The following is a 27,657-nucleotide window of genomic DNA, read 5'->3' on the forward strand; positions in this document are numbered from 1 at the left end:
GGCCATAATAAGTAATGATGCATGACCCATAGCTAGATTTTGGAGTCACTTGAACGTTAGGTAATTTAAAAAAACTCTTGTAGGATGAAAAGCTATATAAAAGAAAAGTTGAAGTCAATTTGGTTTGGGTAAAAAAAAGTGAGTAAAAATATATATTTATCCCATATACAGTATTTGAGTTTTATTGAATTCTCAAAAAAACCTCTCATTCAAATATAAAAAAAAACAATTAGGTAGATACCATAAAAAAAACAGTATAAACCATCAACAATTAGTTTTACGTGGACTAATTTTACACACATTTTCTGTGAAATTCGCCGCGAGCTGTCAGTTCGAGTAGCTCGCGAAGATTTACTGTATTTTGGTGGTGTATGTCGAAAAAAAAACTTTATTTTATTTCCTACATTGTTGCAGTATTATAAATAATGTCTCGAGTTTTAGTCGGTGTGAAGAGAGTAATCGATTATGCTGTGAAGGTATTAAAAGTTTCATTCATATTATTTATAAAGAAATGTTAAATAGTATTGCTTTTATCAGTCAGCTTGGAGATCAAAGGTTGTTTCTGAGAGATCATTGTATAATGTATATGCGGTATGTTTTGAACCATTGTGATATAATTAGACAAAAACAACTTCTTTTCATCATTATTTCGTTATTTGCTTCGATGATGTCCTTATTTATATTTATTAGAGAAATTATAATATTTTATTTCTATTCTATTCAGGTCCGTGTTAAGCCCGACAAGACTGGCGTAGTCACAGATGGGGTGAAGCATTCTATGAATCCTTTTGATGAAATAGCTGTGGAAGAAGCCGTAAGAATGAAGGAGAAGAAGTTGGCTTCAGAAATCATAGCAGTTTCCTGTGGCCCAGCACAATCACAGGTTATTTATTTATCTAATTCTCATCTAAGTTATTTATTTGACAATATTATTCCTTCATTTGTTAAAAAAAAATGGTCAATGCTCGGAGAAATAACATTTTTATCATGGTTACAGCAGTTGCAATAGGGTCTTTCCTCAAATTATTAATAATTATTTTGACTGATGCGGATGTCGGGAAAAAGGGACTTTTCTCTGTAACTCGTCATGCAAAGTATCGCTCGTTAACACACCAAGAACGGGAAAGGTATTTCTACCCGTTCGGTCGATTGATGCTTAAGGACGGGAAGGGAATATTTTTACCTTCTGCGCCGGCCTCATTTCAAAGGCAAAAAAGAAGGAATTACGCTATTATGTTTTTATATGAATATTATATACCAATCTCTTTGTTGAAGTCTTAACTATATGTATATAATTATCAAAACCCAGGGGTCCGCAGGCGTAAAAAATACCTGTCCTTAGTGTGTTAGGGGAGCAAATTTTTCACAATTTTTTTTATCGTTATGCGAACTACTCGTTACGAGAAGTTCTATTAAATAATTACCATTTACCATTTAACGTAAACCATATATTGTCAATTTTGATGATATTACTATTTAAAAAATCATGTCATTTATAATTTTGGTTTAACCGCAGTTGATGAGTTAAATGGCGCTGTAAATTTTTTTATGATCTAGAGGAGAAATCACAATAAAGGAGGATGTTTTTGATAAGTGACACAAGTAGGGGCTCCTTAGCACCTTAGAAGGTCGTTATTCTTTATTGAAAACATAGCTCGTGATGACCATATCGTCCATAGATTCATACCTTACGAAAGTGTCACTAAGAGATATCTTTATTTTAAATCAGTATGGAAAATTCATTTAACATAGTTAAAAAAATTAAAAATTATTTATCATTGTATATCTTTTAAATTATTTTCCAAACATAACAAATAATTGTGAAAAGATCCTATTGTAATGTAGTTAGACATATTGTGTCCATATTATTATTATTTTTTGTGCGTATGTTACCCTAAAATAGATACAAACAATATGTTTAAAAAAAACGACACAATAAAACATTAAAAAAACAAAAGAAGTCCACCAATAAGACACAAGGTGGCTTGGTAACATATTTAAATGAAGCATTACATACAGTATATGTATTTATAAGTATGTACAGTGAAACCTCTATCTATCGTTTTTAAAGGGACCTATTGAAATTAACTATGAATGCGGGAAAACAATGAAAGCGGGATTAAGAAGTTTATACACAAAGAGATGCTATCAAGTGAAGATACCGTCCTCCCAATCTGAATAACCATTGGTAGGTTCAAATTCTAAGAGGAATACAATGTTTAGATGTAAATAAATGTATTTATTATTTATAAAATACAAAGTTGAACAGAATCAAAAATATTGAAGTTTATTGTTTATTTTAAATAATCTGTGATCGACATTTGTTTTTTTACTGTTTTGTTTCCGTAAGTCAGTATGTTTTCATATTTGCAAATAAAATTTTTTTGCCATTGAATGTGCGTAGAAGAAAGTTTTCAATCTTTCAAAGAGTGTGCATGCTTCTGAAAATAGAGGTACAGGCAGCAGCTCCTCTTCATCAATATTGACCTCTCCTGCTGTATCCGTCAACCTTGCGTCACATAGGCTTTCGATAGTTTCTATCCCACACGTTGGAATATTGTCATTGAATGTAACAACATTGAAGAGAAAGTAAAAAAAAAAAAACAGCCAAAATATATCAAATATGCAGCGTAATTCTAACGATGAATTCGGTAAAATGGTGATATAGAAACAATCAATGCAATCTATTTTTGTATGAAATGAATTCGGGGTTGAAGAAATAAACGACACATCCGGGAAAATGATTATTTGAGGAACAATAGATAGAGGTTTCACTGTATATAGTTAACAAATAAATGTTAAAAAAAATGTATTGAAAATTCCTATTACAGAGGGTTTTTTCACTATCTTTGTATTACAAATTCTACAGAAAAACGCCTCATTACTGAACACATCTTTCTTTTATCTTTTTTTTTTGATAATTTCTCTATATAATATGTTTTCTCATGTAGGAAACCCTCAGGACGGCTTTGGCCATGGGGGTGGATAAGGGCATCCATGTGGAGGTCTCGGGGGCGGAATACGAGACTCTTCAGCCCATTCACATTGCCAAGATTTTGGCTAAACTGGCCAAGGATGAGAAGATTGACCTGGTCATCGTTGGGAAACAGGTAATCCGTAAATCTTCTTCTTCATCTTGTTGTAGGCCTTGTGGCCTGTTTTTAAGAGGGATTAGCCTCCTGCAATGTCGATTCCCAGCTATCGACCCATCTCTTTGGTGGTCTGCCCGGGAGTCATCTACCATGGGGTTGGCTGTACAGTGCGATGTGGGGGAGTCTGGATGGTTCCATTCTCTTCACATTGTCTCCTTCGTTGCCTTCCCCACCTAACGACATCTTCGATCAGTCCATACATGTTTTTTGTAAATAATATATGCTTGACGGGTCGTAAGCCTTGTAAATACTCTAAATAAATAAATAAAATAAAAAGGTCCGCTTAATAAAAGCTTTCTCAACCCAACATAGATGGCTGTTGTGAAGGCATATGTCATGAGATTCATCATATATCTAAGAGTTTCAAAATTTTGAGTAGTGTGGTTGTCAGTCATGGGTAGCATGGTGAATGTTGCGCGTGTTTAAAAAGTGATCACTTGACCAGCCTATGACAGGTCATAAGCCTTGTAAAAATACCGAGACTTCCTTATTCTTCTTCATCTATGTTGAAGTGTCTTTGTAAAAATAACTCTTAAGTGAAGAAAACCATATTTGTGAACAAGGTTTTGGACACGCTCAAAATGTTGGTAATGTGTAGTTGCTTAAATATAGGCCAACTCTTAAAACACACTTAATGATACATTTTTTAATGTAATTTTTTTTTTCAAACGCTTCCTCGTCCAGTTATTCAATCGTCAGGTGTGCCAGCAGCTGTAACTATCATATACCATACCTTGTCTGATGGCTGTCATTGTTGAATGTATTGAAAATAGAAGTAATGATATTATTATTGTAATATTTTCATGAATTAAATTTAATTATAACGATAATCAGGGTAAAGGAGGTTATTTTTTATAATATTGCGATACATAACCTTCTATTTTGGCAGATAACATAAACTTGTATAAAATAATGGTCTTGTTATGAGTCAAGTGATGTAATCTTGAATCAACTTATAGAAAAGCAAATATATCCGAGATAATTCCTTTAGTATTGCACTGCTAAGTACTGACATTATTTATGATTGGAAATCTTGTAAAACATAATGTTGGAGATTGCATTCGCTGTGAGTTTTTTTGCACTTGGGTTCTGATCATCCGTAATTTACTAGGGAATATAATAGTTTTTTTTTTAAATTAATGTTTTACTTAGTAAATACCACTATTTCTTAAAATCTACTGTGACACGTGTTTCGATGCATTCCGCATCATTTTCAAACACCGTAATTTACTAAGTATTTACTAGGTAAAACATTATGTAATTAAAAATGGATAGATTTTACCACAAAGTGACTGCCGAATCAATTTTATGAAAATATAATAGTTACTTACCAGAACTATAAGTGTAGGTATTTTAATACGACAATAAATAACTGCCATATGTAAATAGCGTTTAAAGATAAGGTTCTCTTATCTGTGTTTGCTTTATAAAAGGAAGATGAATGAAGTTGCGTACAAACATATGCATTACGTAAAGAATATTTTAGTATGATAGTATATTGTTATTTACTCAGTCGTAGGAAGCAAACAAAAAGGCTCAAAGTAATAATAACAGGTAGGATTGTATGCCTACACACTTTGGTTAATCTTTGTGACTTGCTAGACACGAGTGGCTGGGAATATCTAAATCTAAAATTTATTTAATTTCAACTTATTTTACCTTCATCAGGCCATTGATGATGATTTGAACCAGACTGCTCAGATGACTGCCGCCATTCTGGACTGGCCACAAGGAACTTTTGCATCTAAAGTAAGTTCAAATAAACCTTACATTTTATACTGATTCACAATAGATATTAAGAAATAGTGGTATCTACCAAATGAAATGAATATTAAAAATGAATAGATATTATAAGAAAGTGACTGCCAAATCAATTAATCAAATAATTCACAATTAATCTATAATTATGTATTGATTTGTTTTGTACAGGTAGAGAAAAGTGATGCGGGATTGACAGTCACCAGAGAAGTAGACGGAGGACTGGAAACCATCAAATGTAAAATGCCGGCTGTCATCAGCGCAGATCTTCGTCTCAATGAGCCGAGATATGCTACGCTCCCCAATATTATGGTAAATCTTGATTTCCATTCTTAAAACTCATTTCCAACGGGATAACTAAGTACAATTATATTTCTATCATTTTATTTACGACTAGATAACTGTCTGAAAAAGGTAGTTATCTTTTTTTAAATTGTTTTTACAACTAATATTTAGGCAGTAAATGGACTGCTTGAAGTGGTTGATTCATATTAGCAAAAGTGCCTAATTTTCTAGTCATACTTTCCAATACAAAAAATAAAAAAATCATAGTGCACCGAGGTACATTGAAGAATAAATATAGCCTACAGAATAAAAATTTCAGGGTTCAATGTTTTAAACTGCAATTATATCAGCTTTTCCTTCTTTTTTCTTTATGGTCTTCATATTGCTTTTCAATTGTGACACCCGCAAGATACATCCCAGTAAGAACACATTACACAAATTGTGTATAATATGTATTATATTAACACACTTCACACGGGAAAGGTATTTCTACCCGTTCAGTCGATTGATGCTTAAAGATAGGAAGGGTATTTGACCTTCTGTGCCAGCCTTATTTCAAAATCAAAAAAAGAAGGAATCATCCAATGTTTATATATCTATGTTTATATATATATACCAAACCAATGTTTATATATATATGTTTATATATATATATACCAATCTCTTTGTTAAGGTTTTAACCATATGTACATAATTGTCAAATCCCGTCGCCAGCGGTCCGCAGGCGTAAAAAGTATCCATCCGAAATGTGGTCATATATAATTAATATTTAAACTTCTTCATTTAATATTTCAGAAAGCTAAAAAGAAGCCGATTCAGAAGATTACTCCCAAAGATTTGGGTGTGGATATAACTGCTCGTATCAAGATAGTCTCCGTTGTGGATCCTCCCGTCAGGCAAGCCGGATCCATCGTACCCGATGTGGACACTCTCGTTGCCAAGTTGAAGGAGAGAGGGCACGTCTAAATACGTATTTCCATCAGCGCACAAATTACTCATACGTAGCTATATTTTGTCATTGCCGGTTTGTTATGTTGTGTATTTTTTTATTGAGATTATCAACTTAAATTAATAAATCAGCCTTACATTGTACAAAATATACATTTTATACACTGTTTACACGTCATACCGCCAAAATATAGATATATAGAAAAAAAATATACCTGTAAATATAGTGTATGTAATCTATTTTATTTTCAATGTTTACCGTTACGAAAATATATAGATTTTTGCAAGAACTACAAAACTGTTTTATTTTTTAAATTACTTAACCCTTCAATGGACAATTCCGTTTTTTGAAAAACTTACCTATAATGACAGATTCCTCTTAAAAATGTAATATTGAAACTATTTATGATCGGAAATGTGTGAAGAAATTTTAACATAATCGAACGTAATGAAATACATAAAACCCATGCAAAAAATTAATATAGTGTCATATTAATATATTAATATAGTGTCCGCCTCCGTAGTGTAATGGTCAGCACGCTCGGCTACCGTTCTGGAGGTCCCGGGTTCGATTCCCAAGGGGGGTAAAATAAATATAAGTGATTTTTTCACTGTAATATTTATTCAATATTACCATGGACTGGTACCTGAAGCGGAGGGCTGATCACCCTTCCTTCATGTGTAAACGATCAAGATAACACTGCGTTTATATGACACAGTGCACTATGCACCATTGGGGTGCGGTTAAGGGTTTAAAAAAAAAAATAATATAGAAAATGTTTTTACCCAATGAATTTTTTTCATTATTATATCTATTCGTTAGGTATGTTTTTTTTATTATTATTTTTAATTAACGAGTGTTTGGTGTATGCCGGCACTAAAAATTAGTGGTTCCAATCCAAATGCTTGCAAATGTCAATTATTCAAGTTTTTAAAGCAAAAAGATGACGTAAATAAAATAATCTTTTTACATTGTCATTGTTTATTTAAGAATTAATACATTGTAAACAAACAGTAGGAGTGGTAAAAATAAATTACGGGAAGTACTGTGGATATATATATATATTTATATATATATATGTGTATATGTACATATTTCAGGTTTTAAAAAAAATCAAAATAAAGTAAATCATAAAATTCTTAAACACATCTTTATTATTTAACAATATTTTTTTTACCTGCAGACCTATTGAGAGCATCCTTACACATCATTACATAAAACATAATGTAAAAACCAATTATAATATAAAATTTTTCTGTTTTCATGGGATTCTTCAATAGAATTACTGTACAAATATTTACAAAATGGATTTAAATTTTGAAAAAATACATTGCGTATGAAACTGTTTGAATTATTCACCAAGTATCTTCCGCATTACACCGTATAAAACATTTTATAAATACATATTTACAAATAACTAAATCCATTTTATAATTAGTAGAAAAATCTATTTTGTGTCTTACAGGTTAGGGAAATATGAAGCGGCATTGGTATTAAATTTATCCAATCAGCCGATACCGCATAAAGGTACGTGCATATACATAGGTGTAGGTGGTTTATTTATATACAACTTTATCACAATAATATATTATACATAGTAAAATACACAGTGGAAAATTCTACCAACTGGGTCCTAGATACCCCTTAGTTATAATACAATGGAAGAATATAGCTCCACCTTAAAAATAAAAATAGCATCCTATTAATTTACATATTTATAACATACAATATTAATTGCTCAAGAACTACGGGTAAAAGGATATAGATATTACATTTATAATTATCAATTATGCATTTTATATAAAATGTATACAAACAACTGCCAATACAGGAATTACACGGGTATGGGAGCACTTATTACGAGGTCTTGTATTCAGGCTCAAGTATTTATGAGTGTTCATCTAGTCTCCAGTTTTTTATGCCACGGTGGATTTATTTGGAACTATATATTAGGATCTATTTTTTCGATTATATTCAATCTAGAAGCTTTACACAATGTTTTGGTGAAAGTATAAGATGTATTATCAGAGATATTACAGTTTTTGTTTAACCTGCGACATTTATTATTACCATTACGCAAAATGGCTGGCCCCAAGGACTGTTAAATTTAAAGGGAACCGGCACACAAAATGTTAAGGATAAAGAAATAGTAAAAAAATACACTAATTCCCATTACGTTGAATAAATCTTTCTACCAAAGTATTTTAGAATAGTCCTCCATCATTTGGTCTCCAAATTACAAAATTCACTTGGATAGGATCGAAGCAATCCAAAGAAATCCGCTTAAGGCTCTTACGTTTCGAGATGTTTTTCAGTTAAAACATTTTCATTTAATTTTTTTATCCAACCGGCGTTAACTGTTACTAAATAAAATAATACAAATCATCTGTAGACATACTAAACGCTTAGTTTTCTGTAGTGGTCTTTATGCCTGTTTTCTCAATGAAGCAGGGAATAAAGAATATAATATAATATAATTAACATATTTTTTCCGATAGATACAAATCAGTCAATTTTACTTATTACATACAAGACTACTTTTACTAAGATAAAATTTAGATATAAAAAAACGCGAATCTTATATTTGATTGCTATTAATTATTTCACGCATGGAATTTACAATGGGATATTCGGTATTCATTCATTAAAACATTCTTAAATTACATGTAATTTTTTATTTCCTAGTCTGATATCAAAGTAATCCTATGCACTGTTGAGTGAGGATGACAATCACAGGAAAGTATCAAATAGAAATACATATCTGAATAGGATAGTATAGATCTGTATAGAATACACATATTTTTTAAATCATTCATTCATTTATCTTCATTTGATGTTTTATATGCTATTGTGTCATAAAAATTGCCATATTGATACTAAAATTAATTGCGTAAAGCTAAATCTTAGAAGGTAAATCGGTCTATGAAATAATAAAATTGTCCTAATGGTGCTTAGCAATTATAAAACGGATTGAAATGAGGCATGTTTTTTATATAAAATATTAAACATCTTGCAGGATATTTTAGAAAAAGTGAAAAAAGAAAAGAAGAGATTGCCATCACTCTAGATTCAGTTGAAGTTTACGCAAATCGAGACTGTTGCTACAACCAGTTTGAATATCCAGCTCATTAATACTGATTGAAAGAGAATCGGTTTACATAAAAGGATTAAAATAAAAACAATAGGGTTCACAGACAGCATTTAAAATGTGTCAAACATCAAAAGCAATTTTTTGGAATCCTTATAATTTTTATAAAAAACATAATTTCTCATGTAAGATTTTAAAAACAATACATTAAAAACAAACTAAGCAAATTCAGCGAGAGCTTAATTTGAGACGTACTGTAATGTTACTACACAAACTCACTGCGGGATAAAATCTCATTTTAAAAACACTTAAAATATCCACATTGTAATCCGTTCTATGAAATTGATAAAACAACCTTTAAAAATGAAAAAATATATGCAGTTGTAACAACAACAAAAATTATTAACATTATATATCTGTTCTAAACGGTGCAAACAAAAGTTTAACCTTTCAATAGCAAAAAGTCCCGGTGGAAAACTCTACCTTTAACTACAGTGAAAAGTATGCAGTTTAAGTTAAGTATGCTGTGATGAGTTGGTGGCCAAGTTTGTTTACCTGTGATGAGTTGGTAGTAACCAAGTTTGTTTACCCTTAATGAGATGGCTACCAAGTTTGTTTACCCGTGATGAGATGGCTACCAAGTTTGTTTACCCGTGATGATATATGTAGTTACAATAGCCAACCAATAAACCCGATTTTGTTTTGATGGCATTTTTATTTCTGTTAACGTCAACTAGCCAATATAAAGCGTAGTTGTTTTAAAGTGTAGTTATTTACAAATGTAGTTTAAGGCTAGGTATCTGTCAGTCAGCAATTTTATTCGGCAGAATAAAATATTATCAACCACGTTTGTTTCATTGTTTTCGGGATTATTATGAAAAAAAATTAAATCAACAAGTTACACAAACTTTGTACAGTTGTTGGCTGAAGTTAATATTTAATGGTGTGGGATCAATCAACTCCAGGATCAAATAATGTCTAGCGATAATACATACCAGATAGCTATTGCAAATTCCAGGAAAACATTCCTCAGAACAATGGAATGACCGACGCGACTTCACACGGCTGTTGCAATATATGGCAGAGTTATTTGGTCCTCAAGTTGATTGCCTCCGCAGTGGTTTAGTATTGCAACTGACATACTAATAAATTCGTTTTAGCAAAAATTTGCAACACACAAAAGTTTTTTTTATATTCCGGTTGGCGTTCACCAAGTTTATTTATAGATTTGGCATTTAATTTGTAGAACTCCAATTTAATAATAAATATTAAAATCAAACACTGATAACTAAAGTCTACAAAATTGTATTTTATTATCAACAGTCGACTGTTGACAGTATGTAGTTTGAAAATGCCATAAAAAGGCGAAATGATTGTTTTTGTTTTTAAGCCGATATAATATGTATTTGTAAATAAATTATAATTAAATAAACATAACAAATAACTTTATAAGACACCTTTATTTTTACAAATACTTGGTCCAATGAGCACTGCGGCGTAATTTATTTGTGGATATGAAAAGGTGGATACTGAAATACAATTTAGTAGACTCAAAAATCAGTGTATGATTTTAATACTTAATAAATAAATTTACCAAGATTTACCGCCGATGAGTAGGCGTTGCTAGCGGTTAGGCATGCGGCAAGTAGGACACGATCCGGCCGCTGAGACAGCCCGTGACCAGCATGCAGTGTCGCGGGCTGAACTTGGAGCTGACCACCAGGTCCTTGTGGCTCTTGCTCTCGCCGAGGTGTACCAGCGTATACGGGGAGCCGGCGGGCGGCACGCACGAGGGCAGCTCCGAGCAGTTCTCCGAGAGGCTCAGCAGCCGCACGCCGCACCCGTACGGAGAGCAGATCAGCCGCCCGTCGGCCGAGAAACACAATTCCTGCAAATCAAAATGGCCTCTTTTTAGTCTTGCAATTTGGATTGTTCGGAATGTTAATTTTAAGTTGTTAATTTTTTTGTTTTTTACAACATTTTGAGTGTGTCCAAATGTGTCTTCAACCCGCATCCATCCACTGCTGGGTGAAAGTCTCCTTCAATGCCTGCCACTCCTGTGTCCAAATACTTGTTTACAAATCCGAATTATCTCCGCTTAGGAGTTATTTTTTACATTTTTGACATCTCAACAATTTTTTAACATCTCAAAATAGATGAAAAAGAATATGGAAGTCTGGGTATTTACAGCATTTACAGCATTTTACCAAGCCTATGAAGGTCATAAACCCTGTAAATGCCCATACTTTCATATTCTTTTTTTATCTACCATATACATACTGAGATGTCAAAAATGTATCCATTTTTTCTTTATTTGTCTTTTCCAGTCTTTGTCATAGTACATAAAAAGGTGGAGCTATTTGTTTGAGATTATGTAAAAGGAAAAAGTTTTAAAATACGATTTTATAAATGATCAAAAACATCAATTAGAAAATTAAATGAGTTTAAAACAATACGGGTTGTGGTCCCATGGCTAGCGTCATGGGCTCAGAGTCACAGTTTCTGTTTGAGCCAAAGGGCGTTTGTCCACTACACGGAATTACACGGAATTTTACCATCCGGCACGTCAGTTAGTGTTTTAAAACGATGATTGGCTTAGATTGGCTTGTGCTTTTGTCCATCTTTCTTCGGATCGGAGCTCTTGATCGGTGCGTGAATCGTTGCACGTAAATTCGATTACGCTGAACTGTCGTAATCGCTTTCATTTTTCAAAACCGGACTGCCGGACATTAAAATTCCGGGTAGTGGACAAGCGCCCAAAGTCTACCACAGCTACTTCCTTAACCTATATTTCCTGATTCCTATTTTGAATAACAGGCCTCTCAGGCCTAGGAAAATAGTATTAAAGAGGAATATGTGTATATATATATATATATAATAAGAACACAAAATTTTAAAAAATTAAATAAAATATATTCATATTAAACAGTAGCCTGTAAATACGGATGTTGACATAGACATTCAAAATATCATATTATGATGAATTAGCATTAGTCATATTTTCCTCCGCCAGTATAGAACAGTAGTTGCCACTTTTACTGACCTTAATAAATCCTTTTCCCAAGTTCGGTTCCTCGATGTAGTAGAGGAGCCTTTTCTTGTTCTGGTGGATGGTTTGTACGGGAGGTTGTCTGGTCGGTTCGAAATCGGGATCAGACGCATCCTCCACATTCTGAATCGGTTGAGTGCTTCCTGATGTCGATGGCCTGAGACTGGTTAAATGTAACAAAAGCAGACAAAAATTATTAATATAAGATAAAAATTTCAAAGGATATCTTTGTTGCACTCGGAATACGTACTTTCACGATACATTGTTTATCGCGGAATATATTAAAGAAAAATTTGGTAATTTGTAATATCGCTCACCCCTTTCAAGAACGTCATAAATCAAAAACAATTTTAAAAAAAACTTTTTACTGTGCAACAGATCTTTTTAGGAAAAACCTGAAGGCTTTTTCTCCATTTGAAAAATAAGCAGTTTATTTAAAAAAAAAAAAAATAAACAATACCTTTTTTATCAAAATGCAAAAACAACACTTTCTTCACTGTAGCGGGTAAATATTAAATTAAAAATATGCCGCTTTTGCTGGAATATAGTACATTTTCTGGGCATTCCGAAAACATGCATAAATGAAAATTGACAATTTTTGATTTATGACGTTCTTGAAAGGAGTGAGCGACATGTAATTTTAAAATGTCATCGAAATTGTAATTTTAAAATGTTACCAAAATTTGGTAATTTGTAATATCTTGACCAAATATCCATCACCAAAAGACACATTGTGTTATTCATCTCCTGAACCAATTATACATAACAGATATTGCCACTCCTACGACAGTATTTATAGTGAAACTGCATCCTATTACAAAGCAAAATGTTTCCATGACTGACAACTTTGAAGATCCAAGATGGTATACATACTACCTTTTTTCCCATCTACCCCGACTACAAACATCTTGTCAGGCTCATCTTAAATCGTTCAGGTCATCCAGAGGAGAGGGAAGCACATCACGAGCAGAGGGTGCCTGATACGAGGCAACCTCGGTTACTTAGTAGCCTAATTTAACAGTTGATCTTTTATGTTTTTACTTGTGGGTTTATCTGTATGGAACACACTGAATCAATCTTAAACCAGATAATGGAACTGCTAGATAGCATCCCTAATAGTCCATCCAACAAGTTGCAAGACACACCCCTTCCAAGTAGCCAATACAAAGTAATGAATATCCACATACAAGAAAGCCTACTGAAAATGGCGCAGAATCATCTAAACTGTTACGCCTAGATAAATAAATCACAACTGGGCTAAGTGTTTACTTCATAACACTGGAACAATATTTACCACATTAAATACGCGGTTAGGAGAAATGTTTGACTCTCAACAAAACCATGAAAACAGAGATAGCTTTACCGCCATAGATAAAATGTGGAGAACACCAGAGATAAAAATTGTTAATCACACAGTCAAACGATAAAACTGATCAAAATTCACATACTTTTTCGACAGTCAGATATCGCAAATATTGATCACTTTGTTGCCTCGGTAACAATTCATTTGTCACATTAACCATCACGCCACTTCTCCGCAGGGGTAGGCAGAGAGAATAGAACGCCACACCACTCTGTCTTTGCAAACATTCTTCGGCTCTTCCACGCTCATGCATCACCTCATATGTTCATGCATCATTTCACCAGCCAATTATTTCGACTCCTAACCTGACCGCTTTCAAGTATTTGACATACCTGATTGTGCCAAGTTATCGGCCTTCCTCTGCTCCTTTTTCCAACTACATTCCCCTTATAAATTTGTTTTACCGTCCTTTTCTCACTCATTCGTTCCACATGTCCAAACCATCTCAAAACACCTTTCTTTATTCGTGAGAATGTTATTGACCGTTCGCGGGACTTTCAATTTAGAGACTTGACATGTTTTAGATGTTTACCGTTCGCTAGGAGAGTTTGTGTTGTGAGAGACAGTCGGAGTCAGGCCAGGAATTTGTCGTTCCTCCGGTGGTGCGGCTATACCAGAACTAACTCCCGTTATTCTCTGCATATTAAAATTACGATTCAACTGTCCTCTGGAACAGATAATAAAAATTCATTCAATAGAATTAAATTGGCTTTGTGTAGGCCCTAATACCAACTTTAAAAAATATATATAAACTTCCATTATGTTTATGGTGTTTTGAGTACTATGATAGGAACAACAGTAATAAAAAAGTGACAGTGTTGCCAACTGGATGGGCCGAAAATCAGCATATATTAGAGGTACTACAAATTCCGCCATCATTTTCAGGTCTAATTTGATTTAGTCTGTGTCCATATGCGGTGGAAGAAACATTGTTGACATTTTTTTATATAATTTTTATCATCTTGTTTTTACTTGCATATTTTTTCTTAAGGGTAAATTGTCTAAGCCCAATATTGACGACGAACACTTGCGTCACCGCATGCTGCTTTTTTTGAAAGTGGACTAAATGCAACTAAAGCCGTGGAAGCCATAAAGAATATTTATGTAAAAATCTTAAAAGTCAATGTCAATCCTAGTTTTGAAAATTCAAATCAGGAAGTCATATCAATGCTTCAATTGAAAAGATCTTTCATATGCTACTTCTTCAGCAACATCTACGGTTGAAATTAGTAAGTTTTTATTTTTCAGAAATCTTTATGATAAAGTATTTATGTACGAATATTCCTTCTTCTTCTAATTCTTATCCCCACCCAATTTTGATATAAATAACTCCTATGTGGAGCAAGTCCAGAATTTATGAACGAAAATTTGGACACTTTATTTTGTTTATTTTAAAAATCTAAATTATTATTCGTCAGTGTGGAGTGTGAAAGGGTTAGTAGGTTAACGAGTGAGTGGGTAGGTGGATTGGTACACTCGACAGGCACACCGTTTTACATAAGGAGGTCATACCAAACAGAAAAGTCCCCGAGTGCGAAGTATAACTATTCATGTAATATACAAACCTAGTAACATGGTCCAAGCGTAATCTGTTTTGTCTTATACTTATCAACGCCTCCCAAACATCATTTTGTCCAGTCGTAGATGTTCCCTGTAAAATTAGTTTATTAACCCAAAGGGCAACCAAAAAAAACATATCAATAGACAAGACATAGAAGAGTCGAGTTTATACATATTTTTTAAATAATCATTTAATAAATTTACTGATTCGATATTAAGTTTGTGGAATAACATGACCATTTAAATGTTATATAACACTTGTATGGAACCACTCTTTAGTTTATTAATGTAAATACATTCAGTTTCGAGAACTACAGATGTTCTCATGAATATGTGAAAATACAAACTGTTATTTTCACCTATTGATGAAACCATCTGTAGTTTTCTAAACTTGTCATTTTTACATTAACACATTTCGGACAGGCGTTTTTTACGCCTGCGGAGCGCTGGCGACGGGATTTGAATAATTGTGTATATATAGTTTAGACCTTAATCAAGAGATCGGTACATAATATTCAAATAAAAACATTGAAAAATTCCTTCTTTCCTGACTTGAGGCCAGCACAGAAGGTAAAAGTACCCTTCCCGTGCTTAAGCATCAATCGACCGAACGGGTAGAAATACCTTTCCCGTCCTAAGTGTGTTAATAAAGTCAAAAGTGGTTTTATACAAGTGTTTTATTTTTATATTTTAATCATCATTCAAAATGCTCACAATAAATATTCTTTAAAAAATATTGCCATATTGCGGTTAACATTACAATTGATTTATTTTACTGGCAACATCATTAATATAAATTTACCCTGTCTAGCGTCAGGATGGGATGCGCCCCCGATCTGCTGGTGCTAGGGGGTGTGCCCCGTGACGGGAGGGGCGCCCCTCGCCCCCTGGAGCCTCTGGAAGGGGTGGGCGCCTCCCGAGGCTCCTCTTCCTCCACTTCAACTTCAGGAACACTCTCCTGAATGTCGTGTATACACGTCCACTGTTAAAATAGAAACATAAACTTTTTACTCAGAACTTGTAAAAGGTATCTCACTATTGGTAAATAAACTTTCTTTTAATAACCTGCAAAAGTCGCAATTTTAGAGGCTTGTCCGAAGTTAGAAGAAAGAGAAAGGAAGATGGAAAAATACATATATTGTAAACACAAACTTCTAACATAGATTATAAGGTATATGTAATTATTTTCAACCTTTTGTAGATTGCAAGCTTAACGCATTGCACTAATAATAAAGATGACACAATTTGTTTATACAACACATTATTTAATTTTAAAATATTTTTACTATTACAATAACACTGAAACTAAATTCTGTTTAAATTACACAAAAAATAAAAATGATAAAACATAAAAAGCATATTTTTTTGTTGTTCGTAAGCTAGATCATTATGGCTCATCTCCAGGTAGTTTTGCAAGAGTGTGTTCAGTTCAGAGTCGTGAAAGTTGTTGTCATTTGTTTAAATGTAAAAAAAAATCGCTTCAAAGACAAACCGGCGAATCGCCGGCTTTGTGAGTCAATGACAATTTGACCTCGGCTAATTTGACCTCGGCGGGTTAGTTTGCTGAAATACGTAAACTGCCAAAACTATCATTACCCGTAATAATACAAATCATATTATGCTCCATATTATCTGTGAAAATATCCCACCTCTGATTTGTCATCATGGCTAATATTCCTACTGAGTGCACACCATCCGTGAGGGTGAATCTGCAATAAACAACATTTTGAATATGAAAAAGTGATGCAAATATGTATGGAAAAGTAAGGGGTAGTTATACAAAGATAATGAAAAATTTAAAGAGTTAATTTGTTAAATAAAATTCAGAAAAGTAATTGTTTTCACATAATCGATAACTTATTTTATTGTCATCCTTAAGGCCACAGGTTCCCAATCTTTTGCGCCCTATCAAAAAGAATGTCCCATCATAGAAAGGGGGAAGGAATAATTTTTTTATATATATTGCTTCTTAGCACCTCTATCTGTTTCTTTGGGCTTCTTATGCCCTGTAAAGGACTTCTAGAACGCCCACAAGGGGGCATTATCGCCCACTTTAAGAAATACTGCTTTAGGCACACTTTAGGTATTACAACAGGTGTAATGTAGGCGCTTACACATTTGTCATTTGTAAATGTAGAAAATGGAAATGAAGGTACACATTCATTGAATGAAACAGCACTTACTTGTAGTGAGCTAACAACTTCGGCTTCATTTCCTTCCGGAAAATCTGTTATAAATTCAACTCTATTGTGTTTTCTCTTTCTTTCAAATAGATAACTGTAGATGCACGCTATTGGAATATGTTGCCCACTCATTTGCATAAGTCTGTACATATTCGGCTACAATAAAAATAAAACATTTGTCAGATTCAAGCATTTTACTATGCAGGAGAAACAAATAATTTCATTAATTGATTCGGCAGACGCTTTGTGGTAAAATCTATCCATTTTTAATTTAAGTTTTACCATAGTAAATAACACTATTTCTTAAAATCTATTGTACCATATTATACTACACCGCATAATATACGCTGTTTGAAAATGATGCGGATGCATTGAAACAAGTGTCACAATAGATTTTAAGAAATAGTGATATTTATTAAGTAAAACTTAAATTAAAAATTAAACAAATTATGTTTATAATTTATATTTGAAGCACTAACTTTGTGATTTTCCATTTCATAATTAAAATGTAACTTTGTTTTAAAATATCTATAAATATTTTATTATATATAAATTTATTTTATTATATACAAAATTATATTTTATATAAATTTACATTTTACTGTTTCCTGTGTTTTATGTTTGCTTTAATATTTCTTAATTTTCTACTCTTTATCTTGTTTTCCATCTATTTTCTGGTTTAAAATTATTACAATTAGCTTCGTACCATTTAAAAAAAAGGAATAACCCGCAAAGCCTCTACTTTTAGAGGCTTGTCTGCAGGTAGAATAGTAAGAATGGGTAACATAAATGTGAAAAATGCATCACAAGTACCCAGACCAATTGAAAATAAATCTTTCTTGCATTAAAAATTGGTGGGAATCGAACCCACGATTTTGCAGTCGAGTATCTACCTAAGTACATATTGTGTTATATTAAATACCCATGCATGCACAGGCTATGTCTATATAGGATTTATTGTTTTTTATTTATAATACATATTTACTAATTGACAAAAAAAATCTAAAAATTTAATCAAATACTAACTCAGAAATTAGATTTCTGAAGTATTTTTGATGATAAGATTTCACTTGAAACACAATATTTTTTTTATGGAATGAATTAATAAAAAGAGTTAGAATGACGCATGAATAACGTTAAAAAGAAGGTTGCCTAATTTTAGTCTATTAGCACATTGTTTGATGGAAATACATTAAAGCATTACATACTGTTGGTAGAGAGCGGGAGACGCTTATAAGTGTTCTATTTGTTTACTTTTGGTAGAGTGCGAGAAATGCAAAAAAACATTTTACAGATCGGAATCGGGTTTGCGTTTACTTGTGATTCATAAACGACTCTAATTAGTATGCTAATTAGAGTCAGGGTTGATGAAAAAACTGTCCGTCAACAGTGTGTTAAAATCGTTCGAGCGATAAAATTCATTATTAAATTGATAGTAAAAGAGTCTTACCTTAAAACCTTGTAAGTCTTGGGCCAAAGTAGGTAAATCTAAATTATGTATAATGATCAACAGGCCACCGGTCGTGCACATAACCAGCTGATTAGCATCGGGAGATATTCTGCACCTCATCAGCCCCGCGGCATGGAAGACCCTCTGATAAACGCAGCTGGTTTCCGTGTAACAGTTGATGTCCCACGTGTATATACTGCCGTCTAGTCCCGAGGTGACCAGCAAATTATCCTTTACTGAGAACTCTATGTTCTTCACCCAGTTGGAGTGGCCTTGTAATGTTCTGATGCGCGTTTTTAAATTCCGAATATCCCACAGGGCTATCGTTGTGTCATCCGAACATGTGGCAAACATTCTGGAATCTAGGAATCTAAAAGTATTTCAAGATGTTTATAGATTTGGCGTTTAATTTCTTAACTCCATTTTTTCTTTTTTTTTCTTTGGGGGTCAAGGGATCTTGCATCCCTTATGTCACTCCATGTTAAGTTATATATAAAATGTTAAAATCAACCACTGATTTTTAGAGTCTACTAAATTGTTTTTTATTACAACTATTAAGTACCTAGAATTGTATAGCTATATAAGGACCCTCAGTCCATTTAATCTTCACATTAGTTTGAAAATGGCATAACAAGGCAAAAAAATTGTCACTAATTTTATTTTTATGTGTTTTTAACCCGATGGTTACTAGAGATGAGATATCTCGGAAGCGATTATTTTCAATGTAATATTTATTCAATATTACACCGGACTGGTACCTGAAGCGGAGGGCTGATCACCTTTCCTTCAAGTGTTAACCATCAAGTAACACTGCGTTTATATGATGCAGTGCCCTATGCACTGGGGTGCGGATAAGGGTTTGAAGAAGAAATATACTCACTTTACACAATTGACGCAGTCTGTATGGGCATCACTAATATAATGTATCTTCTTATGTGTCAACGGGTCGAATATCAGGATGGATTTTTTTTCGCAAGCGGCTACCAAAAGGGATCTACAAGAAATATAACATAAAACACGACATCAACACAATATTTAAGAGAATCATTGAAATGAAAAACCGATAGTGGATTTCTATAATCTTCAATCATCAGATTATTAGATCAAAGTGAGTTATTTTTTTATTTTAATTAAAAGAGAAATATTTGTATCTTTATTATTTACAAAAATAGTTCAATTTCATAGTTTTTCTGTGAGCCTAAGCGGCTCATTATTAGAAATAAGAGTAATTGTGATGTCGGTATTACAGATAATTACACTTCAAGAAACTATGAGAAGTCCATAAACATCTTAACATATCTTTTTTATCAGGCGTGGACGCAACATTCCTATTCCATACGAGGTTGACAAAACAATAAAAAATATCTTATATCAAATGTATTTAAAATTTATTCTATTAAAATAGTCTAAATCTTTGGCTTTACCAGAAAAAACATCTGTTTTACTTCTTGTTTGATGGATTTTCACTCTACAGGAGTGGCCAAACCTATATTTTCGTATAAATATTTTTCTTTTGTCTAAACAGAAAAGGAGCAATTTTTATGAACAGTAATACGGAAGTCAGGTCATTTAGAAGTGGTATTGATGTTCAATCATGATGAGCAGATTAGTGAACATTACACAAGCGTTTGAAGTGATAGCTTAAGCCAGCCGATAACAGGTTTAAAACCCTATAAACACAGCCAAGACCAGTGCCCAGACTTTAGTATTCTTTTCAAAAGTAAGCTAAGTAATATATTTTGGTAACTATCTTTCATCTGTGAAATCTAGTAATTGTGTGAAAAAACTTGGACACATTCCAAATATTGTTTCCAGTATCTTCACCTTTTGTACGTAATCTAGGATTACTGCAAATTGATTGTTTTCTTTGACAGGCGCCATGACATAGTTGTGTAGGTGCTCGACTGTGAAACTGGTATCGCGGGTTTGATTCCCGCCAATTGCGAAATAAATTGGAGAAAGATTTATTTTCAATTAGTCTGGGTGTTTGTGATGTGATTTTCACATTTACCTTCCCCATCCTTACTATCCTACCTGCAGACAAGCCTATAAAAGTAGAGGCTTTGCAGATGGTCCCTTTAAAAATTAAAAATTAAATAAAAATAAAAATAAAATTAAAATATATATTGTATACCCTTCCGGAGAGAACTCCAGATTGAAGACTCCTCCGTGGTTGACTCCGTTGGTGTCTTCCAGAGGGTCCCATTGCGCGTACGGGGTCATGGCTTTATAGATGCTTCGTGCGAATGCATCTCCCGCACCGATGGGCACCGGGTATCCCAACTCCCTCTGTCTCGGCCATATCCCACTAAACGCTCCATAGTCTTTAGCTCTGCATTTCATTCTTCAGTCTTATGCGAGACCTAAACCCAAATTTCAAACGATTTATTGTGAGAATTTAATTATAAAGGGAAATATTAACTATACACATCGATGACTATCAAGTGTCCAAAATGAGTTAAGTGTGGAATCTACCTATTCCATTTGATGGTTCAATTCAATTATGATATGTTTACTCTTTCCTGTAGACAATCTCAGGGGAGTTAGGACTCAAAGTATTATTATCATAATTTAGTTCAACATGGCTTTCTTTTACATATTTTTCATATATTTATTTACAAACTTACAACAAACAAATTTTATTGCATTCATTAAGGGTTTGGATATCATTTCTCCAGATAAATAGCGATATTTCTCATAAATTACACAAATTATACATGACTGATATTGACAATTATACAACATATGTATGACTAAATGTAATTATTATTCACAAGAATGATTTTTAAAAAAGATTGCCTTCTTTAACCTCTTGACATGTGTTACTGTTAAAATAGATCACGAATAAAGACTTCACTTGAACCATTCGATATAAAACGACACAATATGCTTCGCGCAACAAAGTAATTCAGTTGTAACCACGATATTGAAGAATACATAAAAAAAAACAATGTTGACAATCGAGCACATATAATTAGAAGCCGCACAGTTAACATATTTATAATAAATAAAGAACTTTACTTTTTTTACTCGTTATACTATTTTTGAGATGATTTGTTAATAATTAAATCTGAATACATAATACATACCGCTGACAGCGTGCATGTAATTGTAGCGCATACAAAACGCGATTTCTACGACACTATATTTCAATAGTTCTTTACATACGTACGCTAAAAATAAAATAAAGAGGCAAAGGTTTTACAAAAAAAGGTATAACGCATTGAAATTGCTTTGTGATTTTGTGAAAAGAGAAACGTACAAGCCCGACCGCACGAACAAAACACCAACACAGAAATATAATAATACATGTACCACGGCCAAGTATACGAAAGCGCGCACCCGGGTAACAAATTTTCTTTCCGCTTTGACAGATTCGCATTGATGATGGCAATACCATTCGAGTTTACTTTTCACAATTTGAATTTTTATAACTGGCAATAAATATATTTATTTTTGTTACTATGGTTACAGTAACATAAACATTGACAATGACAACCTGTCAATGTACTTTTGAAACACGTTTGAATCTAGGCAATTTAACACATTCTTCAATAATTACAAAGTGAAATGTCTACAGATATAAGTCCGGAAGTTATCAAACTAACACAGGAAAATTTGGGAAAATTTATTAAAAAACCGCCACTCAGTGAAAAACTTTTGAAGAAACCCCCTTTTCGTTTCCTCCATGATATTACAACTGCGGTAAGTTTTTTTTAAACATACGGAATTATTATTTTCAACAAATATTATATACTAGAATGGTCTGGATTGATTATTAAGGTTTTAAAATGTATATTTGATATTGGTTTCGAAACATTTAAATAAACGTACAAAATTTACCGCCTTATTGAGTATTATTTTGATATATTATAGAAAAAAAATTATTTCCACTATTTAGGGCATAAGAATAAGAACCACTCAATTTAATATTTTAAATTACAATATTATACCTTTGTTATTTATTTAATTGCATATTATTATTAATGCAATTCATTTATAAGGGTTGTAGTGATTTAAAAAAATCATTATTAGTGAATAAGCTACCTTTTCTGTCTTCATAGTTTGATGTCTGACACATTTATCTGCCATGCATAATTTCCTGGGTTTGATTGCTAAATAAATACACACAAATATTTCCTTTTTTTACAGGTAATTAAAAACACTGGTTTTTTTGATGGATTGTTTTCTGAGGAAGAATTAATTTCTGATAATATTAAAGATAGAGACTCCAAAATAGCCTTCTTACAAAAACTCATTGAAGTTGTAGGTAAGTCAAACAGTCAATTTGTTATTATGATATATATTTTTTTGAGGAAAACTTGGCATGGTCAATTATTTCAAATACTTGGGCAAGGACAGGTCAGAAGTCGGAATAATCGGCGGTTATGTATGAGAAGTAGCCTCCGTAGTGTAATGATTAGCATACTCGGCTACCGTACTGGAGGCCCCGGGTTCGATTCCCAGAGGGGGTCAAATAAATATAAATGATTTTTTCACTCTAATATTTTATCTAATATTTTTTTCCCTGGACTGGTACCTGAAGCGTAGGGCTAATCACCTCCCCTTCATGTGTTAACGATCAAGATAACACTGCGTTTATATGATACAGTGCCCTATGCACCATCGGGTGCGGATAAAGGTTTGAAGAAGAATGTATGAGAAGATGCATGAATGTGAATAAGGTGAACATCGTTGCAAAAACGGAACGGTATGGCGTTCTATTCTCTCTGCATACCCCTACGGGCAGTGGCGTGATATTTTTTTTCTCTCTATATTTGATCACCAGAGACTCGTGCATAGCAGCAGCAGTTTGTCCAACTAAAACAAGCTTGTACGAGTGGGGGTTTGCAACCCAGAGTGCCCTTGCTATTGCTGCTATTCTTCTTTTCCTACCTTCTATTCCTTCTCCATTTACTTTCCCATAAAGCTGTATTGTCTTCCCTCACCCTGAGCTTCTGAGCTGACTGATCACATTTCCTTCATGCTTTGAAGATTAATTTAATACTCTTCAATCTGATGCAGTGCCCTATGTACATTGGGTGCAAATAGGGTTCCAAAATTAGGCATGGAAGTTAAGTGTAGCTTTTTGAAAAAAGTATTATGTAAAATTGAATAATGAGTAGATAGATATTGTGTTACCTGTAAGAAATATACAGTAAAGCCTTTTTATTCTCAGACATTGTTACCGAATCATCTCTAACAACTCGACCATCAAAAGTAATAGCCGGTTTAGAACCAGAAAAAACAAATGAATTACTTCAAAGAATAGGTTATGCTCTCCAACAGAACCTCAGTAGTAAACAAGCTGTTGAAGTAGTCGTGTCGAAAAGAAAAACTAAGCCGAATCAATTATCACCGACTGAAATAAAAGATAAAAGTCAAGTTGAACCAAATAAGCCTGCAAAAAATGTGAAATCTGATATTTTGAATAAAAATAAAACTTCCTCATTATCTGACCGCAAAACCGTAAAAGAAAAATCTAAACCAGAAATAAATAATGTAGAAAAAACTTTATCCAAAACAAAGAAAACAGAAGCGTCGAAAAAATTAAAGGTAAATGAAAAACCTTTAAAATCGTCAAAAACAAATGGGGACATAAAAAAATCAGTGAAGAAAAGCGACAGTGTTATTAAATCTGTACCCGATGTACAAAATGAAGTTCAAATTAAAGAACCACAAAGTTTGCTCGGAAATGTTGTTGAATTAAAAGATATCATCGATTCTGATGAAGCGAATTCAATTGAAAAAGATCAAATTGAAAAGCTCGATTCTATTGTTGTCACTAATCCAGTTGATCAACCAGAACTAAATGAATCAATTCCCGAACCAGTCAAACCAAAGGAAACAACAATCGTACGTCCTAAAAGTAGAATATCTAGAAAACAAAGTGCAAATAATCACTCACTGACACATAATGTATCAGATAGTAGTGAAATAAAACCGACAGAGATTGCAAAAGAGAACAGTATACAGGATAAGTCGCTGCTAGGTGAAACTATTCAAAGTGTGACCAATAAAGTGAGTTCAGAAATATCTGAACAGAGTGAGTTGAGCACTGAACTAGTGGAAGTAAAGAAACCAACTGTGAGAACCGCCTCATCCAACAGAAGAAGTGCAAAAATTAAACCAGAGATCTTAAAAAACAATCATAGCATCAGCGTGGAAAGTAAAAGTGAAGATATAATCGACCCAAAGTCTTTATCTTCAAACGAATCAGAAAACAAAGTCCATGCGAGACCGAGGACCTCTTTAAGACCACCGAGTGTTAGGCCATCGTCAGCTCGACCAGGAGCTCCTCGTTTGAAGGAAAGAAATACCGATATCATTATTACATCTGCAGAGCCTGTTCTTGTAGGTAAAGTCAATGTAATTGTGGAGAATTATGACAATCAGCCTGAGGTACGAAACAATTTAAATTGAATGATCAAGTAATATCAACGATGGGATGAATTAAACGAAAATAATTGAGTCATTACATCAATCTATTTAATTATTTTATTTTTAAAATTCATTGGATTGATTAACTTTATTCAGAATGTTAGTATGTATTCAAATAGTTCTAAATTAAAATTAGCAGTAGATTACTATTGATAATTTGTAATCAAACAAAGGTCGCTGGCTTGATTTCTAACACGACACATTTTTTTAGTTGGCAATGCATTTTTGTGACAGCTTTTTTTTGGGTAGGGCTTTTCTTTTTATTTGACACATTTCAAAAATCGATTAAGTTATTGGATCAACAAGATGACCTGATTACTCATTTGATTCTTAAAATCACTCAATTAATTGATCCCATCAATTTATATGCTTTTCTTTAATTTTCAATGTGACTGATAATAATTTTTTGTCCAGGATGATGAAGGAAGTGTGGAGGTCGTCCAATTAACTGTAGATGACAATATTACCAATTCAGGTGGAGGAGAAACAAAAATAGACATTATTGCCGGTGGTCATGGACATTTGGTGCAGCAAATTCTTGAAACTCAAAAGGAGTTGACAACTGATGATGCACCCAAAGTTGAAATTGTAATTTTTTTTAGTATAATTAAGACCATGGGAGAAAAACCACACATACCAAAATAGTTATTTTGTTCCCGAAAGACGATAAAATAAAATCTTTCTTCTTAACATATTATTATTATTTGTGTGTAATCATAGACTGAGAATCTAAAAATAAAAAAAAAATAAAATTGAAAAGATAATGGACTTTTCGTTGCTGTCCCATATTGCCGTGTACATTTTTTTAAATTTTATTATTCATTAGGATTTGGTCAATTAAAGGTTGGAAATGTAAATGGACAAGTTTCCGCAAAATCCGCATATAGAATATACCAAACTGACTTCAACTGTTGACCATTTTAAATCTCTTGATTTATTTTGACTTGGCAAACGAGTTGGCCATTTTAATTTGTTATATTTATGTATTAGTCATTTGAAAAAAAATTGCGGCTAAATTTGCATCTGGTTGAGGTATTGTTTTTATGGCTGGTTAAATCCTATTTCAAGATAAAAAATGTAAAAATCTCAAAAATGATTTTTGAATTTCAAACATTCAAAATATGTTCTTTTGAAAAAATTCATCTACCTGACATTTTAACAATGAAATATTAAAATAAGAATAATTCTTACGATAGGAATGGGAGTGGGGTGCCAGAAAAGAGAGGGAAGCATCTTACAAGGAAGTAGAAAGTATCCGGAATGGTCTTCAGTCACTCTCCCGGGCCTCCAATCCGCTGGGAAAACTGATGGACTATATCCAGGAAGACGTAGAAGTCATGAGACAGGAACTCATCCAGTGGAGAGATGCCCGCCTCAGTTCTGCAGCAGAATTTAAACATCAGCAGAGGTATTGATTGGTTCTAGAAAACTGTATTAGAAACATATCAATGGTAGATTTTAAATAAATAAAATTTTAATTTCCCAAAGCTATAGAAAATCATGCAATTTTTTAAATTGCAATGATAATTATAATATTTCTTTCTGTGATTGGAAATTGTAATAATTTGTGGTCCTTTTCCAAAGTATAGTGATTAGCAGGTGTGGATACCATGCTGGAAGTCCTAGATTAAATTCCTAGGGGGAAATATATTCAATATAAATATGTATAAGAGATTTTTATATTATTTATGGATTCGGGAATAACTTTGTGGAATGATAAGTTGATTTTTTTTTAAAAATTTAACACTTAAAATATTAAAATTTAACACTTAAATATTAAAATTTAACACTTAAATATTAAAACACGTAAAATACCACTCAATGAGTTTTATTTCATTACACATGTATAGTTTAGAAAACTAACAGATGTTGTCATCTACAGGTGCGGAATGCATCGAAATATTTGTCACAATAATTTTAAGAGATTAAAAAAAAAATGGATAGATATTACCATGAAGTCACTGCCAAATCAATTAATAAATATATTGTGCTAATCAAAGTTACTAAAAATGTATCAGTACACCATTCCAGATAATAGGGATAAAAATTGCCAAATGAAATGTTTCGGTTTTATCGAATATTACTGGGAGGTCTAGTTTACCCAGATTGATTATATTGATGCTTTTTTTCTAGTCTCACGGAGCAGCAGATACAACCATTACTAGCAAAATTAAAGCAACTGGAAGATAGTATTGTGGAACAAACAGAATCTGTTTATACTGTAAAATCCAACATATACAGAAATTCACTTAAAATATCAAAACTCATTGATGGTGACGATTAAATTTTTCAGATTACTGATACCATTTTAATGCATAAAGAAATTCTTAATATATGGGACCTTCATAGACCAAAAAATTAGACAGTTTTTATTTATTA

General features: G+C 32.8%; 3 protein-coding genes across 5 annotated transcripts; 2 read left to right on the forward strand and 1 right to left on the reverse strand.

Annotated features, from left to right (window-relative positions):
- The first annotated feature begins 326 nt into the window (after positions 1-326).
- On the forward strand, positions 327-6,441 carry Etfb (Electron transfer flavoprotein beta subunit). The gene is made up of 6 exons (XM_088277820.1): positions 327-476; positions 725-883; positions 2,952-3,110; positions 4,821-4,901; positions 5,082-5,222; positions 5,991-6,441. The coding sequence occupies exons 1-6, from the start codon at positions 426-428 to the stop codon at positions 6,159-6,161; spliced, it is 762 nt and encodes a 253-aa protein (XP_088133946.1). The 5' UTR covers positions 327-425; the 3' UTR covers positions 6,162-6,441.
- An 836-nt stretch (positions 6,442-7,277) lies between these two features.
- Positions 7,278-22,206, reverse strand: LOC148312062 (DDB1- and CUL4-associated factor 10 homolog). 3 transcript variants are annotated; one of them, XM_088277819.1, is made up of 13 exons: positions 22,100-22,206; positions 21,927-22,010; positions 20,972-21,200; positions 19,718-19,831; positions 18,838-19,207; positions 17,388-17,543; positions 16,854-16,913; positions 16,007-16,186; positions 15,210-15,295; positions 14,177-14,311; positions 12,276-12,444; positions 10,827-11,120; positions 7,278-7,822 (listed from the first exon to the last, which is right to left on the reverse strand). In XM_088277819.1, the coding sequence occupies exons 3-12, from the start codon at positions 21,178-21,180 to the stop codon at positions 10,863-10,865; spliced, it is 1,737 nt and encodes a 578-aa protein (XP_088133945.1). In that variant the 5' UTR covers positions 21,181-21,200; positions 21,927-22,010; positions 22,100-22,206; the 3' UTR covers positions 7,278-7,822; positions 10,827-10,862. The 3 variants fall into 3 exon arrangements, with proteins under 3 accessions (XP_088133945.1, XP_088133944.1, XP_088133943.1); XM_088277818.1 differs by lacking the exon at positions 7,278-7,822 and having other exon boundaries at positions 9,944-11,120; XM_088277817.1 differs by lacking the exons at positions 7,278-7,822; positions 22,100-22,206 and having other exon boundaries at positions 9,944-11,120; positions 21,927-22,062.
- Positions 22,151-27,602, forward strand: IFT54 (intraflagellar transport 54). The gene is made up of 6 exons (XM_088277816.1): positions 22,151-22,542; positions 22,990-23,107; positions 24,017-25,239; positions 25,693-25,866; positions 26,475-26,686; positions 27,412-27,602. Exons 1-6 carry the CDS (start codon positions 22,408-22,410, stop codon positions 27,560-27,562), a joined length of 2,013 nt encoding a protein of 670 aa, XP_088133942.1. The 5' UTR covers positions 22,151-22,407; the 3' UTR covers positions 27,563-27,602.
- The last annotated feature ends 55 nt before the right edge of the window (positions 27,603-27,657 follow it).

Source organism: Brachycentrus maculatus, unplaced genomic scaffold (assembly GCF_059751285.1).
Source record: "Brachycentrus maculatus isolate JH-2025_06_01 unplaced genomic scaffold, ASM5975128v1 h1tg000050l, whole genome shotgun sequence".
NCBI classification, from domain to species: Eukaryota; Metazoa; Arthropoda; class Insecta; order Trichoptera; family Brachycentridae; genus Brachycentrus; species Brachycentrus maculatus.